Source organism: Zosterops lateralis (genome assembly GCF_965231275.1).
Source record: "Zosterops lateralis genome assembly, chromosome: 30".
NCBI lineage: Eukaryota > Metazoa > Chordata > Aves > Passeriformes > Zosteropidae > Zosterops > Zosterops lateralis.
In genome coordinates, this window is record NC_139790.1 from 5423386 (window position 1) to 5437796 (window position 14411).

General features: G+C 44.5%; 1 protein-coding gene across 1 annotated transcript; it reads right to left on the reverse strand.

Moving 5' to 3' along the window:
• Window positions 1–201: 201 nt before the first annotated feature.
• Window positions 202–4856, reverse strand: BMP10 (bone morphogenetic protein 10; the record flags this gene model as incomplete). Its single annotated transcript, XM_083880556.1, has 2 exons — window positions 202–1145; window positions 4523–4856. 2 exons carry the CDS (start codon window positions 4854–4856, stop codon window positions 202–204), a joined length of 1278 nt encoding a protein of 425 aa, XP_083736682.1.
• Window positions 4857–14411: the final 9555 nt, after the last annotated feature.

Consider the following 14411-nt stretch of genomic DNA (forward strand, 5'->3'; position numbering starts at 1 on the left):
AAGAGCAGCAAGAAGGAAGCAATGGAACAAAATATACAATCCCTACACGATGTGCCCATTCCCTGTGACAGGAAACATACAATTATCTGTACAGGCCTCATTAAATAACCTCATTAAATAGCAAATCCCAAATGTACAAATTTACAGACTGAATCATTAAATACTCTCCCTGTGCCCTCCCCACACGTGTGTTCCCTCCTACTATCTGCAGCCACACTCTGACACCACCATGCCCTCATACTTGAACTTGTAGGTGACCACCCCTGCATCTAAGTAGAGGATGGAGATGGGGTCGAGTTTGGTGGGCACACAGCAGGCCTTCGAGGCTTTCTGGGGGTTTTTTAGGTGCACTAAAGTCTTGACTATGGCGTGTTTGGTTGGCGTGACGTGCTCTGTCAAGGGGTAGGCGCACACCCCGTGGCACTCGTAAGCTTCGTACCCTGCTGGGGCGATGATCCAGGAGTCCCAGCCAATCTCCTTGAAGTCGATGTAGAGTGGAGTCTTTTTGCAGTAGTTGCCTTTGGCGTTCCTCCGGATCCGGGCAGTGGAGTCGTAAATGATGTTGGAGCGCATCTGGAGCAGCGCCTCCTCCCCAGGCTGGTCGTGGAAATTGCCAACCTCCAGGTTCTCCAGGTCCAGGAGCTGCTCATGGTCTATCATCTCATTCAGCTCTTCCTTCTCCTCCTTTTTGTCATTGCTTTGGTCGTCAGAGTACACAACCAACAGGGGCACGTGCTTGGCCTCGGAGTTGATGTCGATATCAAGTTTCCCTTCCCCGTTCTGCTCCTCCCCTTCCCTGCTCTCGATGTGAACTTCTAGCCGGTGCGTGGTCAGCCCTGCCCTGCGCCAGCGCCGGATGGCCTCAGTCACCTCGAAGCTCTCCCACTCACTGCTTGTGCCGTAGATGTGCCTGGAGGCCAGGGCCACCATCTTCCTCTCTTCCCCGGTCCCCACGTGGATGTTCTCCAGCACTTCGAAAATGGTGACCTTCCGGTCAAGCCCTTCATAGAGCCTCTGGTCCCGTTCCACCAGGGTGTAGAGCCTCAGCTCTGCCATGGTGATTTCCTCATGGTGAGGGATGGAAACATTGAACAGGAGCGGGTATTTCCGAGTTCCTGTAATGCCAATAGGGTGGGAATCCAAGTCTGGAAAGGACAAAAATCAAATATTTTAGAAGAATCTATACATCCAGAAACACACAAACTGAGGGTCATCCAGCATGATGGGTTTCACCTGGACAGCTCCATGAAGATGTTTTTCCAGCACTTCCCACAACTGTAGTTGGAAAAAGGGCCGAGGTTATTTTAGATGTGTAAGGGCAACAAGGTTCCAGACATGCTACAGACCTGGATTTAGTGATCCTCCTTCTGTCCCCGGGCTTTCCAGGGACTTCTTTGTCAACTGGAAGGTTTACATATAAAAAATGTGTTGTCTAATACTGACAAAAAAATCACTTCTAGGTTGCTGCACAACAACTATTGAATAAACAAGGGAAAACATTCATTAGTGCAGGAAGGCAGAAAGGCCTGGCACTGGAGCCAACATGAAATGGGCAACATATCACAATCTGCAAACACAAGAAATGTGTGTTCTGTAGTGTTCCTCTGCTCGCAGGAACTCCCTGCTGCTCAAACACCCCTCAGACATGGAAAGGGCCAAGCACTAGGAGAGCTTTGGAAGATGTTTTACATCAGGAAGAGCAGGTGTAACCTGGCAGCCACAGTAATCGCGCCACAGGCCCTGTGGGCTTTGGGTGAGCAATCAGCTGCAATCAGCCAGACCCTCTGGGCACCTTTAGTAATTGAACAGGTGAGAAGGACCATGTCTGGTGTCACCCCGCCTGCCTGTCCCATCTGCACTGCTGGTGCCTACACAGCAACATTCATTTCTTCTCACAGCACGGGATCTGCTCACGAGGTGCGTTTGCTGCCTCCTTGCAATCCAGAAGGCAGATCTGGACACAGAGGCTGTAACTATAATTAATGCAAAGGCAAACTGTTTGTAATTATTCTATTACTCCCTTCATCTCCGTGTTCCCCATTTTTTCTGTATTTGTAGAAAAATTATTCTGATAAAGCCACAAGATCTGGCCATGCTCCACCAGTGCACTTAGGCAAGTCATAAACTTCAGCACATGACTTGTACTGTTTAACTCTATTTAACTCTAGTTTGGAGCCTTTTCATTATTATTATTATTTTTAATCCCTTCACAAATAAAAAAAAAAGTGATGGGGGATTCTGCTTCCATTTCCCTGTCAGTTGGTAAAGGTGGGAGTGGGATCCACTGCGCAGAGCCAGGGTAGGAGCAGACCCTGAGCACCTCTCATACAGCCAGGATGTGACTCTGTTCTTCAGCTGGAAAGTCCATAGCATGCCAGACCTCCTGTTGCTTCCAGTACACCCCTGGGAGAGTTGGGAAGGGAGATTTGGAGTCCGTAGAAAAAGAAAAAAATTCCCTTAAAACTTTATTTCAAGTATTAAGCACTGATTACAGCCCCGATTAACAATTAAAATGTTATGGTCCATGGGTTAAAACAAAGAGCTAATTTCAGCCATGCCACCTGTTATATTTTTATAATAAAGGATTTAATGGATAGTAATGGGTTTATTCCTAGTTTTCAGCAGGCAGGTGAACAAAACAATTCCATGGTCTGTTTCTCTGTCCTTCTCATTGCAAGCATTTAATTTCTCTATCAAAAGAGCTCTTTAGAATGAAAGAGATGGCTCTAAATTATCCAAGCCTTGTGGACACACGAAAAACATGAATTGCACAGTCCTTAAACTGCATGTATTTGTGAAGCTGTGTTCCCATCAGCAGTCTTGTTTTGCATCTTGCTGATTTGGATTGGAAGAGGTGAGAGAAAATCTGAAAAGGCAGAAATTTAAGGTGAGTTTTCTCCATTTGATGCAGAATTTCTGCAATAGGCACAGCAGGACAGCACAGACCTGCCCAGACCACCTGGCAAAGGTCAGTCTGTGCCATTTCAGTGCAGCAAAACTGAATTTTTGCAGGTGGAATGATTTCAGATTTGCATCACTAAAGCACGGGGTGATTTATTCTTTACCCCACTCTACTTGGCAATCTTTGTCCCATTATTTCTTTTTCAAATAGAACAAAATGAGAATAACACCTCCCCCGTGTATGCCTTCACTCCTGCTGCTGAGCAGAGACAGGCACAGCAAGGGGAGCAACTTGCCACCACTGCCTGCGACTGGTTTGCTACCAAGCCACACTGGAGAAAAGGAGAGGTAAGGAAATTTTAAACCACAGTGCAGAGTCTCTTCATTCCAGAAACCCACTGCTGGTAAAGGGTGCCTGGGCCTGGCAGGAGATGGGAGCAGAACAGAGCTTTGGGATTCTCTCCTGGCATCTCATTGCCGTGCAAAACTCAAGTGACTTCCACTCAGCCTCTCCTCACAGTTCATCATTTTCAAACTGCAAATGTTGAGGAAAAAGCAATAATGTCTTTAACTTCACTAATTAAACAAACAGAGGATGAGAGAGGCCCCATGGCAGCTTGAACAACCACATGTGGCCATGGGTAATTGAACATGAATCAAAGCACTTGCATTTGCCACATGGATTAATGGATACTTGGAATTGTTTAGTTGAAAAACATTTTTAGCATTAAACATGTTGGTGTAAAAAGGTATTGGCAAATTATTGAATGTTAGTACTGCAGCCTTATCTCATCCTCATTGAACTGAGGGGAATGTGGAAGGAAAAATAGAGGGGAAAAGAGAGGAAAATGGCGCAAGGGCATTTGCTCAGTTGGTTGGAGCAGGGTGTTAATAATGCCAAAGTTATCTTTGATCCCCGTGTGGGTCATTTACTTGAGAGTTGAATTTGATGACCCTTGTGGGTCCCTTTCAACTCAGAATATTCTGTGATTCTGTGATAATTACGTTTCGTCAGGTTTTGTTTGTTTGTTTTTATTAGGCTATAGTCTGCTACTCTGAAGTAAAACCTATTGGTTATCTAAAATTCCTCTTCACTTATTTTTGTGTATTTTCTGGACTGCACCAAAGGAAGAAAACTTTCCAAATGCCATGGGGATCAGCAGTGAGAAGGCATTAACAGAATGCTGTACTTGGTTAAGCTCATAATTTTAAAATATCACACTTGAAAATACACTTTGAACAGTGTGGAAAAATGAGTCTTGCCTTAATTTCAAATATTACTTACGATATCCATTTTAAAAAAATCATTCAGCTGATTACACATGATGTGTGTCACTACGGGGATAAAGAAATTGATGCACTGAAATGACATTTGATGCTGTCCCAATGTTAAAGATACATCTTCCCCCCAAGCCCTACAGTCTCCAGAGCAAAGGACAAGGACTCTCTCACCAGAGTGGGCTCTGGGAAGCCCTGCCACAGCTGCTGATTTCCAAGGCCATCCTCACCAAAAGGCCTTTTCCCCAGCACACTTCATGCTCTGTACTTGGTCAGGACATTTCACACTGGCTCTTAAGACGCTCCTTTCTATCCACTTCTCCCAGAGATGAGCAGCTCTTACCTTCATTTTTGAAGCTCCTGATGATGTTTGCAGAAGGCATTGATGTCCTGTCTGTGGCAAACCTGTTGTAGAGCTCTAGCATGTACTCTGGTGGGTCCACCTTGGCCGGCTCATGCAGAGGGATGTCAGAGAGGTTCAATGTCTTCAAAAACTCATTTTTCATGTTCTGGAGCAGCGTGTTGAAATCAACCCCATCTTGCTCAGAGAGTATCTCATCAAAAAGAGGCACGTCTTCCTCGAGGGAAGAGTGCTCCAAGCTCAGGATGGGACTGCAGGCTGCAAGGTGAACCAGGAGGGAGAGAACAGCCCACAGCTGGAGGACAACAGAATCCATGGCTTTGCCTGAGCCTCCAACCACGCTCAATGAGCTCTGGCTCCCGTGTGGGCTCGGTGGCGGTTTTATCCGCTGGGTTGCGCGCAGCTTGTGTCACAGAGGGATGACAAGTTTGGAAACTCTTGTCTTGAAACTTGTGATCTGTCCTGTCTGTCTGCCCCTTCCCCCTCCCCAAAACCAGGTCTCAGTAATTGGATCTCGCTCTCCTCTATGGCAGCCTTGCCTCTCTTATCTCGGCCAGTGGAAGCTGCTCACCAGATTTGTTGCTATCTCACCATCCCCTCTCCCTTAATGAGCGTTTTGTAAACATTCTGTGCGGGACTCTCAGAGATAGGACAAGTTTCTCCTCCGAGAAGAACTGCCCTTCCTTTCTCCCTCCCGGTAGCTGACTTTGCCTGCTGTATGTGAGCCGTTTCCATCCATGCAGATTTCAGGCAAACGTGTAAATTCCATAGAGCCTCTCTCCAAATGCACTAATTTCACACCCTTTTCAAAACTATTTTAGAGTCAGGTCTTTATGTTAAACTTAAAAAGGAATTTCTTTGGGAAAAATTCCTTCTTCTGTACCTGTGCACTGCAAAGCCCAGGAGAAGAGCTCTTGGTGCAACCACAGAACAGAGTCACCAGGGCCTGGATGCAGAGGAGAAGAGCTCAGGGTGAGCAACAAGAATCAAATCCTCCAAGGAGCAGGGAGTTGGACTTGGTGATCCTCCTGGGTCACTTCCAACTTGAGGTATTCCATGATTTCATGGCTGCAGTATTTGCAAACGATTCAGAAAATCTTTATTTCATTTATCTTTCATATATGACTTGGCAAATCATGGTTATAGTTGATTTAGTAATAGCACTGCTAAATAAAAAAATACTGAAAAAACACAAAGGCCAACAGGTGACTCTGATTTCAGGTTCTCATCAATTCAAACATCTCAGGGATACAGTGTGGAGAATACAGAAATGACTTTGCAAAGAGATGCTAAAATTAATGATGATTTTTGCATTAGTATGCAAATTTCAACAAAATGTGAGCAGTGTGCAGGCAAAAATTGGTCTGGTTCATAGATAACATTGTCCACTTAAATCTCCCTGTTCTCCACAGACTTTCTGAAGTGCTCTTGTTTTGGCAGTGTGGCCAGAGCTCAGCGCCTGTCCCTGAGGGGTTCAGCATTCAAGATAAAGAGGTATTTCTGCTTGTGTTGCAGAGATTTTCCTTGCAAGCACAAAGAATTTTACCCAAGGACTAAACCACTGACCTGCTGGGTTTTCTGGACTCTGCTTTTTGTCTAAGCACGTCCATTGATTTGCTGCCCCATCTCTGCAATTTTCTTCCTTTGTTGTTTGCCCAAATCTATCACAAACAACCACAACAATGAGAACCATGCTCAAGTCATGCCTGTTGTAAATTAATCCTCTATGTTTTTAATTAAATATCAGTATTTTTGTGAAAATCATGTGCAGTGTGGCTGTCACGGAGCCAGACACTGACATGGCATTTTAACCTCATTTTATTCAACTTTTCTTCTTCTGAACATGGGAAACCTGGTGCTAGAGAAAAGTGTGCTATCAAGGTCCCTGTTATTGCTATACCACATTAGAAATAGATATTTGAGCTTAGCAAGATTAATTTAGACTTCACTGTGGAGTTCATGACTATCTATAAATCCTCTACAGCCTTATCAAAGGCTGATCTGTGGATATTGTGGCTTTCCAAGAGTTGAGCACAGAAATCTTGGAGAAATCTTGGAGCAGTTTGGGTCACTTCTGTTAATTAAGAGAAAACTGCAGTCTTCTTTTTGTTGATGATTCATCACCAAATTAAGATCTTTACTTCCACAGGAAGTGGGGTTAACATTAAAACCCCTGAGAATTGGCTTAGCCTTAACCCTTTGATGCAGCACAGCAGTGAGTCCTGTAAAGGAAAGTCTTTGGGGCTGCTTTTTACAACCAGTGATGCAGGACATTTGTCATGAGGGTGATAATGCCTCCAGAGCATTTCCTTTTTTAATGCTTCAATATTCACTATATATATACATACATATATATATATATATATATAAAATATATATAATATATATATATACACACACACAGATATTACTCAATTAAAGAGATAAGCACATTGTAAGAGCTGCTGCTTGCTGCACTGGGACCTATGGAACTCCTTTCAAAGGAATGGGGGTTTTCTGTGAGATTCAGGGCTGAAGGTTTTGAATTTAAAAGGATTTGTTCAGCATTTGTGTCACTCTGAATTTTTTATTTGAGTTTTCCCTCTCACTATGAACACATTAAGTATTTTGGGGTCTGCAACTGGCCCTTGATCAGAGAATGAGTGAAATTCTCTCTGTTACTCTCTTGATGCAGATGAGCAGCTCCAGAGCCAGAGGAGCTTTTCTAGGTTTGCTCCCCTTTTCTGTGAACTACGGCTCAGCCCTGGATCTCTGAGTGCCAACACTGAACAGCATCGTTTCAGCTCCTCTGGGTGTACTGGGAGCAGCACAGGGGCTGGGCTGGGACCTCCCTGAGCCCTGCTCAGCCCAGACACATTTGTTCTGAACTTGTCATTTCCCATCCTGCAGGTATTACTGTATAAAGCAAAAACCAGTCATGAGCACAGAGATCTGACATCCATTTCCTCACTCACAAGTGTCATCTTGCCTCAGTGGCTCATTAGGAACACAATTCCTGCTCAAACATTCCAAGTGTTTTCGCTTTTCCTCTCTGGGTTTGATAAGTCCTTGAACAACAGCAGAATGCAGGGGCTATACCCAAAGCAGCTTGTGCTGAGTTTCCTGACTTATTCCATGTAGACCCTGCTGGGGGATTGCCAGACAAGGGATACCCAGAGAGCACATCTGATATAAAAGCAGCTTCCTGTTTCCTTAGGCTGCAGGCTGATGATTTTAACACACTGATAATGATTTTTTCTGAATTGATTTGTGTAACAGAAGGACTTTATTTCATGTCATTGAAATGGTGCATCCTTTATTTCCCCCATATGCACTGCAATTTACATACACAATGAGTATCCTAGAAAGAAATAGCTTTCAAAAATCAATGCTAACTAGATCACCTGAGGTAGCTGGAGAGGAATAAGCATCACAGTTCAACCATAATTCAATCTGTAGCATCAACAATGACCCCATTTCATCAGCAGTAGGTGGTTCATTGGGCAGCCTGGGTTACAGAAAGGCCACAGAAAGGTTTCCTGGCTGTCACTCTGAACACTCTGGTGTTCATCCCTCAGTTAATTGGCAGTTGTGTGTGGGAACACGAGGCTGCTGTGAGCCCAGGGCTCTGCACTGACCCTGGTGGTGCTGCGGCACTGCACTCCCAGAGCACCAGGTGATCCCTCCTCACCTTCCTGCTGGACCTGCTGGTGGTGGAGAGGCACCATGGGCTGGACAGGATCCCTTCCTCTGCCATAGGAAGAACTGGAGGAGAAAATCAGCCCAGAGAGCAGAGAGACCCTTCCTGCCCCCAGTGCTCAGCAGAGAGGGCAGGAATAGCTGAGGCTCTCCAGCCGCTCCTGGGAACCCCTCCCTTGTCCAGAGGGTCTATCCTGACGATTGTGGGGCTCTGAAGTAGACTCTAGTCTTGGGCACCTCACAGCTTCCTCCCAGCTGATGGCTCCAGACGCAGCAGAAGAGCTGGGTGAGAGCAGGTATGTGGGGACAGGAATGTGGGGGCAGGAGCAGTGCTGAAGGCTGGGAAGTGAGGCAGGGCTGTCCCAAGTGCCAAGGTCAGGATACATGAGATCCAGAGGGTGTGATGCTCCTCTGGGCAAGAAGCAATATGAAGTGTTTTTGAAGCATCCTCACCCGTCTTTAGCCTGTTTTTTGGGATGGACGAACACCTGCCCTCAGCCAGAGGCTGGGAGCAGCCTTGGAGGGAGAACCTTTCCCAGGAAAAGGGGATCAATGTTTGTTTGAGTGGCCTGGGCTTTCTAGGCATAAATAATTCCCCAGGGGATAAAAAGTCTGCCAGTCATACAGTGTCACATCTAATTTCCCCACCTGTAAACTAAGGTGGGTTTTGGTTCAGCAGTCCATACCTTAAAAATTTCATTATGACTGTTAAATTAGATTGTTACTGCATAGTAGGCTTCTTTTAAAATGTCAAAAAATGTTTTTCTGGTCCTTTTTTTTTTTTTTTTTTTTTTTTTTTTCCCAGGCATTTTGGATCAAGGCTGCTCCCTAGTCAGGGACCTCCATGAGGTCACACCCCTCCAGGGAAGCAGGAGAGGGATGCAAACGTGCTGTAGCAACCACTGCATTTGTAGCAACCACTGTGATTTGAGATTTTCCAAAATACAGGGATGGAATTATTGCAAAAATGCCCCACAACGGTTCCTGTCAGGAGATAGCTGTGGCATGAGGTAACTGCTGGGTGTGAGATGGGAGATAAAGAGAAGTGTGACACTGACAGTGTGATGAGCTTGCAATGGAATAACTAAAATTAGTTTCCATTCCTGCATCTGCCCAAGTCCTTATTCCCGTATGCCTTGGTTCATGGCTGCTCTGGATTCCCTGTCCATAAATGGGCTCTTCCCAGGGGCTCTATTCCCATTTCAGATGTCACTGGAAAATTAAAGGATGGTATTTACTGAAAGGGTGTCGGGGGAGAAACGTGGCAGTGCATTGCAGCCTGTGTGATCAAGAAAAAAAATCAGGGAGAAAAAGGAAAGAGAGAAGGCTGGGCAGCCACAAGAACCGGGAATTCCTCAAACCAAGAGGCAGCAGCTCCTTCTGACCCAGGGAATTCCTCAACCTGTGTGACACCAGCTCCTCCTGACCTGGAGCACCCTGGCTTTGTGTGGGGAGCCCAGGGCTCATCTCCCTCATCCATTCCCAGGCAAGTGAGGAGGATGGGGATCCCAAGAACCAGCAGGGCACACAAATTACCTGCACTGCCACTGAAAATTCCCTTTACTCCCTCCTTCAATCCTGCTGAGGTGGCAGAAGCTCCAGCCCCAGGAAGGGGTCCCATTCAAGTGCATTTGCTCCAGAGCAACCTGGGCTGGTCTGTGGCCAGTGGCCACGTGGCAGCACAGGGAAATGAAGAGAAGCTGGGAATTCCATGCCATTGCGAAGCCTGAGGAACTGAAATAGAAAGAAAAGAGCTGGAAAGAGCTGGATGTGGTCTTGCTGTCAGAGTCCTGCCAGTCACGTGCAGCAAAGGCCCCACGAGCTCCCAGCTCCGGTGTTCTCACTCCTCCAGGAGATATTTGGAGGAGCTGCCACTTCCATGACTGGGCTTTGCACTCAGCTGGGAAATCTGTAGCACCCAGCAAGTTCACTGCCCAGCCCTGCAGTTGGAGAGAGATTCCCAGGAAATTCTAAGATCTTTTCATGAGACAGTCACAGTCCCGCATTGAATCTGTTTTTTTTTTCCCCTGCTCAGTCTCAAAATGAACAAACACAGGCAACAGAAATACGCACATAATTCAAGGGGCTGGAAGTTATTTGCTTATATCATTTAGGGGATGAGAAATGTCTCAAAATCTCTTGATTTTTCTCTCCTCCTGTGAGCTTGATACATGCCTTGGTAAATATGGATGCAGTCTCTAATAATATTAAAAATTAATACCTTTTATGGTCACACAATTTATTAATTCAGTCCTCAAATAATTCAAACCTGGTGAGACATGGTCAAAAAGAAATCAGTTCCCATTTGTTATCTTCACAAAGAAAGAGAAAGCAGTGCTAATGAACAGAGAGGAGCCACTGTTTAATCCCAGGGGTTTGGACTCTGCAGGCTTCTTATCACACTCCCTTCACAGAACAGTTTGACAGAAAAAGGTCAAGAGAAAGTTTTAATTCTACATTTTTGAAATTTTTTCTCTCATCACACAGTTATTTTGTAGTGCTTTGGTATTCATGTGGGTGTTAAACTTCAGGAAACTCTCTGAGTAGCTCCAGTGACACTGACAAAAAAAAGATTGCAGAAAAAAACCTTTCAGAAACCTCCTAGACTTGTCTTCTTTCCTTGTCAGCTCCATGTCTAAGCAGGCTTTTTGAGGGGTATGATTCTTTTCCTTAATAAGAGCTCCATTTAAAAACTCTCACAGACCTAAATGAACAAAGTTACTGGGAATAATCACTAAATTTTGTCCTTGGGTTTGAGAATGAGGAGTCCTGATCTTCAACAATGGGGGAAAAAACCCGACTCTGGTCAGCAGAAATTATTTTGTTGATAATTTTGATTAATAACATGAAATTATTTAACTGACAACTTGAGTGCTAAGCAGAGATGGAATATTTTCTGGCATTGTTAGCTGATATCTCAGCATGAGATATTAATGACTAAGTCAACAGCTTGTAATCACATCAGCAAAACATGAGGAAAAATTAGACAAGCATGTCTAATATTTGCTCTGTTTATTTAATGTTAGGGTTGGAATCAGAAAGGGAAAGCAAATTGTACATAACAATAGAGAAGATTGATGCATTAAAAATACCTTTTAAAGTTTAGCCTTAAAAATTAAAAGATGAAAATGTATTATGTTCTATTTTCTGTAACTCAGTGACTGGAATCATACTGGGTAAACAAAAGTTGTTACCAGCCTCTCTCTGCCTTGATTGCCATGAAACCAAGTATCAAATTTTGTCTTTTCCAGCCTTTTGTTTAAGGGAAACTGTCTCAAACACCTCACTAATTTTGACTTCAATTGCAGCAAAATTTACAAATATGTTCTGTTCCCTTTGGTCTGGCTTCTGGAACTGTGTTGTCTGGGATACACAGAGTAGCATTGGTCAGGGGTCTGGCCAGAGCTCACAGGGCAGCTGCTGAATGCTCCTCACCTGGAAAATCTTACCTCTATCCAAGACAATAAACTGAAGCACTGAATGCTCTCCAAATTTCATGAGCACATCAAAATGTCTTGGGTTTTTTGTCTTTTTTTTTGTTGTTGTTGTTTTTCTTTTCTTTTCTTTTCTTTTCTTTTCTTTTCTTTTCTTTTCTTTTCTTTTCTTTTCTTTTCTTTTCTTTTTCTTGGCAGCTTTTGAAAAACAGTTCACAAGAGGCAAAGCAAATGAAGGTCTAGTGACAGCAGCTCCGCAGATGTCTTTACAGGCAGGAAATTATTTCATGGATCCATGGCCTGGTTTGTGAGGAGCTGTCACAGCAGCCTGATTCAATGCCCACATCAGTTCTCATTCCATACCAGCAAATACAAACTGATTTTTTAAAGATGTTTTCTTCTCTTTCAGCATTGCTACAAAAGGATTGACTTTATGCTACATCTGCTTTTCTACCCAACCAAAAATAGCAACCTGAAGTCTCCATTAAGTACGTCTAAATCACCATCCTCTCTTGACACATACCCTTAGAAAACTAAATAAAGTGGGAACTACCAAGTTATCTGTGTCTGGTTGCCTCTTAGTGAACTACAGAAAAGGGCAGAGAAAAGGACTCGCAGGAGTGTGAGAGACACTAAAGCCAGCAGAGGATGTGGCCATGGGGAATGGGGGGACTGGCAGGACTTGCCTGGAAGGAGCACAGATATGGCTGCAGAGCTCCAGCCAGGCTTCCACCCCCCTCTGCCCTTGGTCCCCTCCAAAAAAACCAAATGAAACAAGAGTCAAGAGCACAGAACCCATCTGTGAGTTCTCCATGTCCAAGGACAGAGCCTGGCAGAGCAGGACTGGGCAGGAGCAGGGGCAGAGGAGCTGCTTGGGTTTCTCTTGGTGGCACCAGGGTGGTGATAAGAGTGAGATAAGGGGTGCTGGAGCTGCTCCCTTTACCTGTGCTCATGGTCAGTGTGGGACTGGCCTTTGTCACACTGAGCCTCCATCTGCTGCTGGGGCCCTTTCTGAGAGGGAAAGGATTTCACTCATTCATGTTAGAGTTTGTGAGCCTTTGCTACTTGTGTTTCTGGAGCCCTTGGGAATATTTGATTGATAAACTTCATGCAAAGGCAATGCCTCATTATATAATAGAATATATAAAAATATATGCTTTGTATCCTAACTCGGTTTTTACTGTTGGTTGACAGGATTAAATCTATTTTATTTTTGAGCTGTGGCTCAAAGTCGGTGTTTTTACCAGCCCAATGACAGCACGTCTCACCAACCTGTGTCCCGATTGCCGTCAGAAAACCCCGACTCCCGAGGCTGGTGTAACCATTTGCCATCTAGTGGACAATGAAAATCTCACTCCGCGGTTGGCTCGAGTAGAAAGAAATAAGTACACCATGATTGGGTTGCATTGGTTGCATTCCTTGGAAATCTGGCCTGGCCCATTGGCCAAGACATTAACTTATTTTAAATAAGTAATGGGGCAAGATCCAGCTCACCTTCAGATAATTCATAATCTGAATATTTAAAATCAGGCACCTTGATTGAAGCTGGAAGGAGGAATTTGTCCCCTTTTCCTCTTGCACATGGATCTTGCTGTGTTGTTCAGTGCTCAACCACAGCAATTTGTAGTGGTTACACACACTCTGGGGGCAATTTTTGGTCTTCTAAAATGGGTGATTTTTTTTCCTCTCCTGACTGTGCCTTGTTAGCACAAAAAAAGGGTGGGAAGACCCAGCAGAGGAAGAAACTTGTTCACATCTTCGGCCTGCCCAGGCCACCAACTTCTATTTAATTTAGCAGGCTTAATTCTTCAGTCTGGATTAATTTTTCCCTGCTGCTGGGAATTCTTCCTATATGGGAAAAATATTAATAAATGTCCCTTTTCACTACTTGATGCAAACTGGAAAACTTATTTTGACCTGTCAGACAAGATACATGAAAATCTGCCATTCCTCCTAATTTAAGTAGTGTCTTTCATTCTCAACAGGTAAGAATTTCCACATTAATCTCTGGGTTTGAAAGGATCATCAATGGTGCAGTTATCACACCTTGATCTTGGTAAACTGTTTCTGTACACTGGGAAATCTGGGGAGATGGGAGGTTCTCAGGAGAATGGGCTCAACGGTAAAGGCATTTTGGATTATTGTGCAGCACAGGCAACTGGAAAATATGATGTCATTGGCAGTGAGGGACCACAGAGGTTTCTTGCCCACAGGGATGAGGAAGGTTGAGCTGCAAAGAGGAGGAGATGTGACCAGAGTAGGCTAATCCTGCCTGCGCTGAATGCCTGATGTGTTTCAGCTGTCAGTGGCATTCAACAATACCATAGCTTGGATTCCAAGAATGCTTTCAAACACCTTTCAGGCTTTTTAAAAAAAGTTGGGAGCAAACAATCAGCATTATCTTGATATTCCAGCCAGGAATAAATATAGTTTTAATTTACAGAAGCTGCTAGTGCACACACACACAGATACTCCCTCAGGCACACCCAGACACTCCCACTGAGCTCTCTAGTGTGTCCCTTCCAGCTCAGAAAATTCTGTGATCTGTGATCTTCCACATAAATTCCCTGCTTTTTACAGAACAAGCCTGGCTGGGAGGTTAAACTACCAGAATGTGCCTATTACTTTGGTGGGGAGGAGCTCTTGGGAAGATCAGGTAACTTTCAAGATAATGAATCAGATTCTGACAATTTCTCTCTCTCTAGACTCTTCCAGCCAATGTGTTTTTAGGATCTAAGCTCATGCACTGGCTCCTTTCT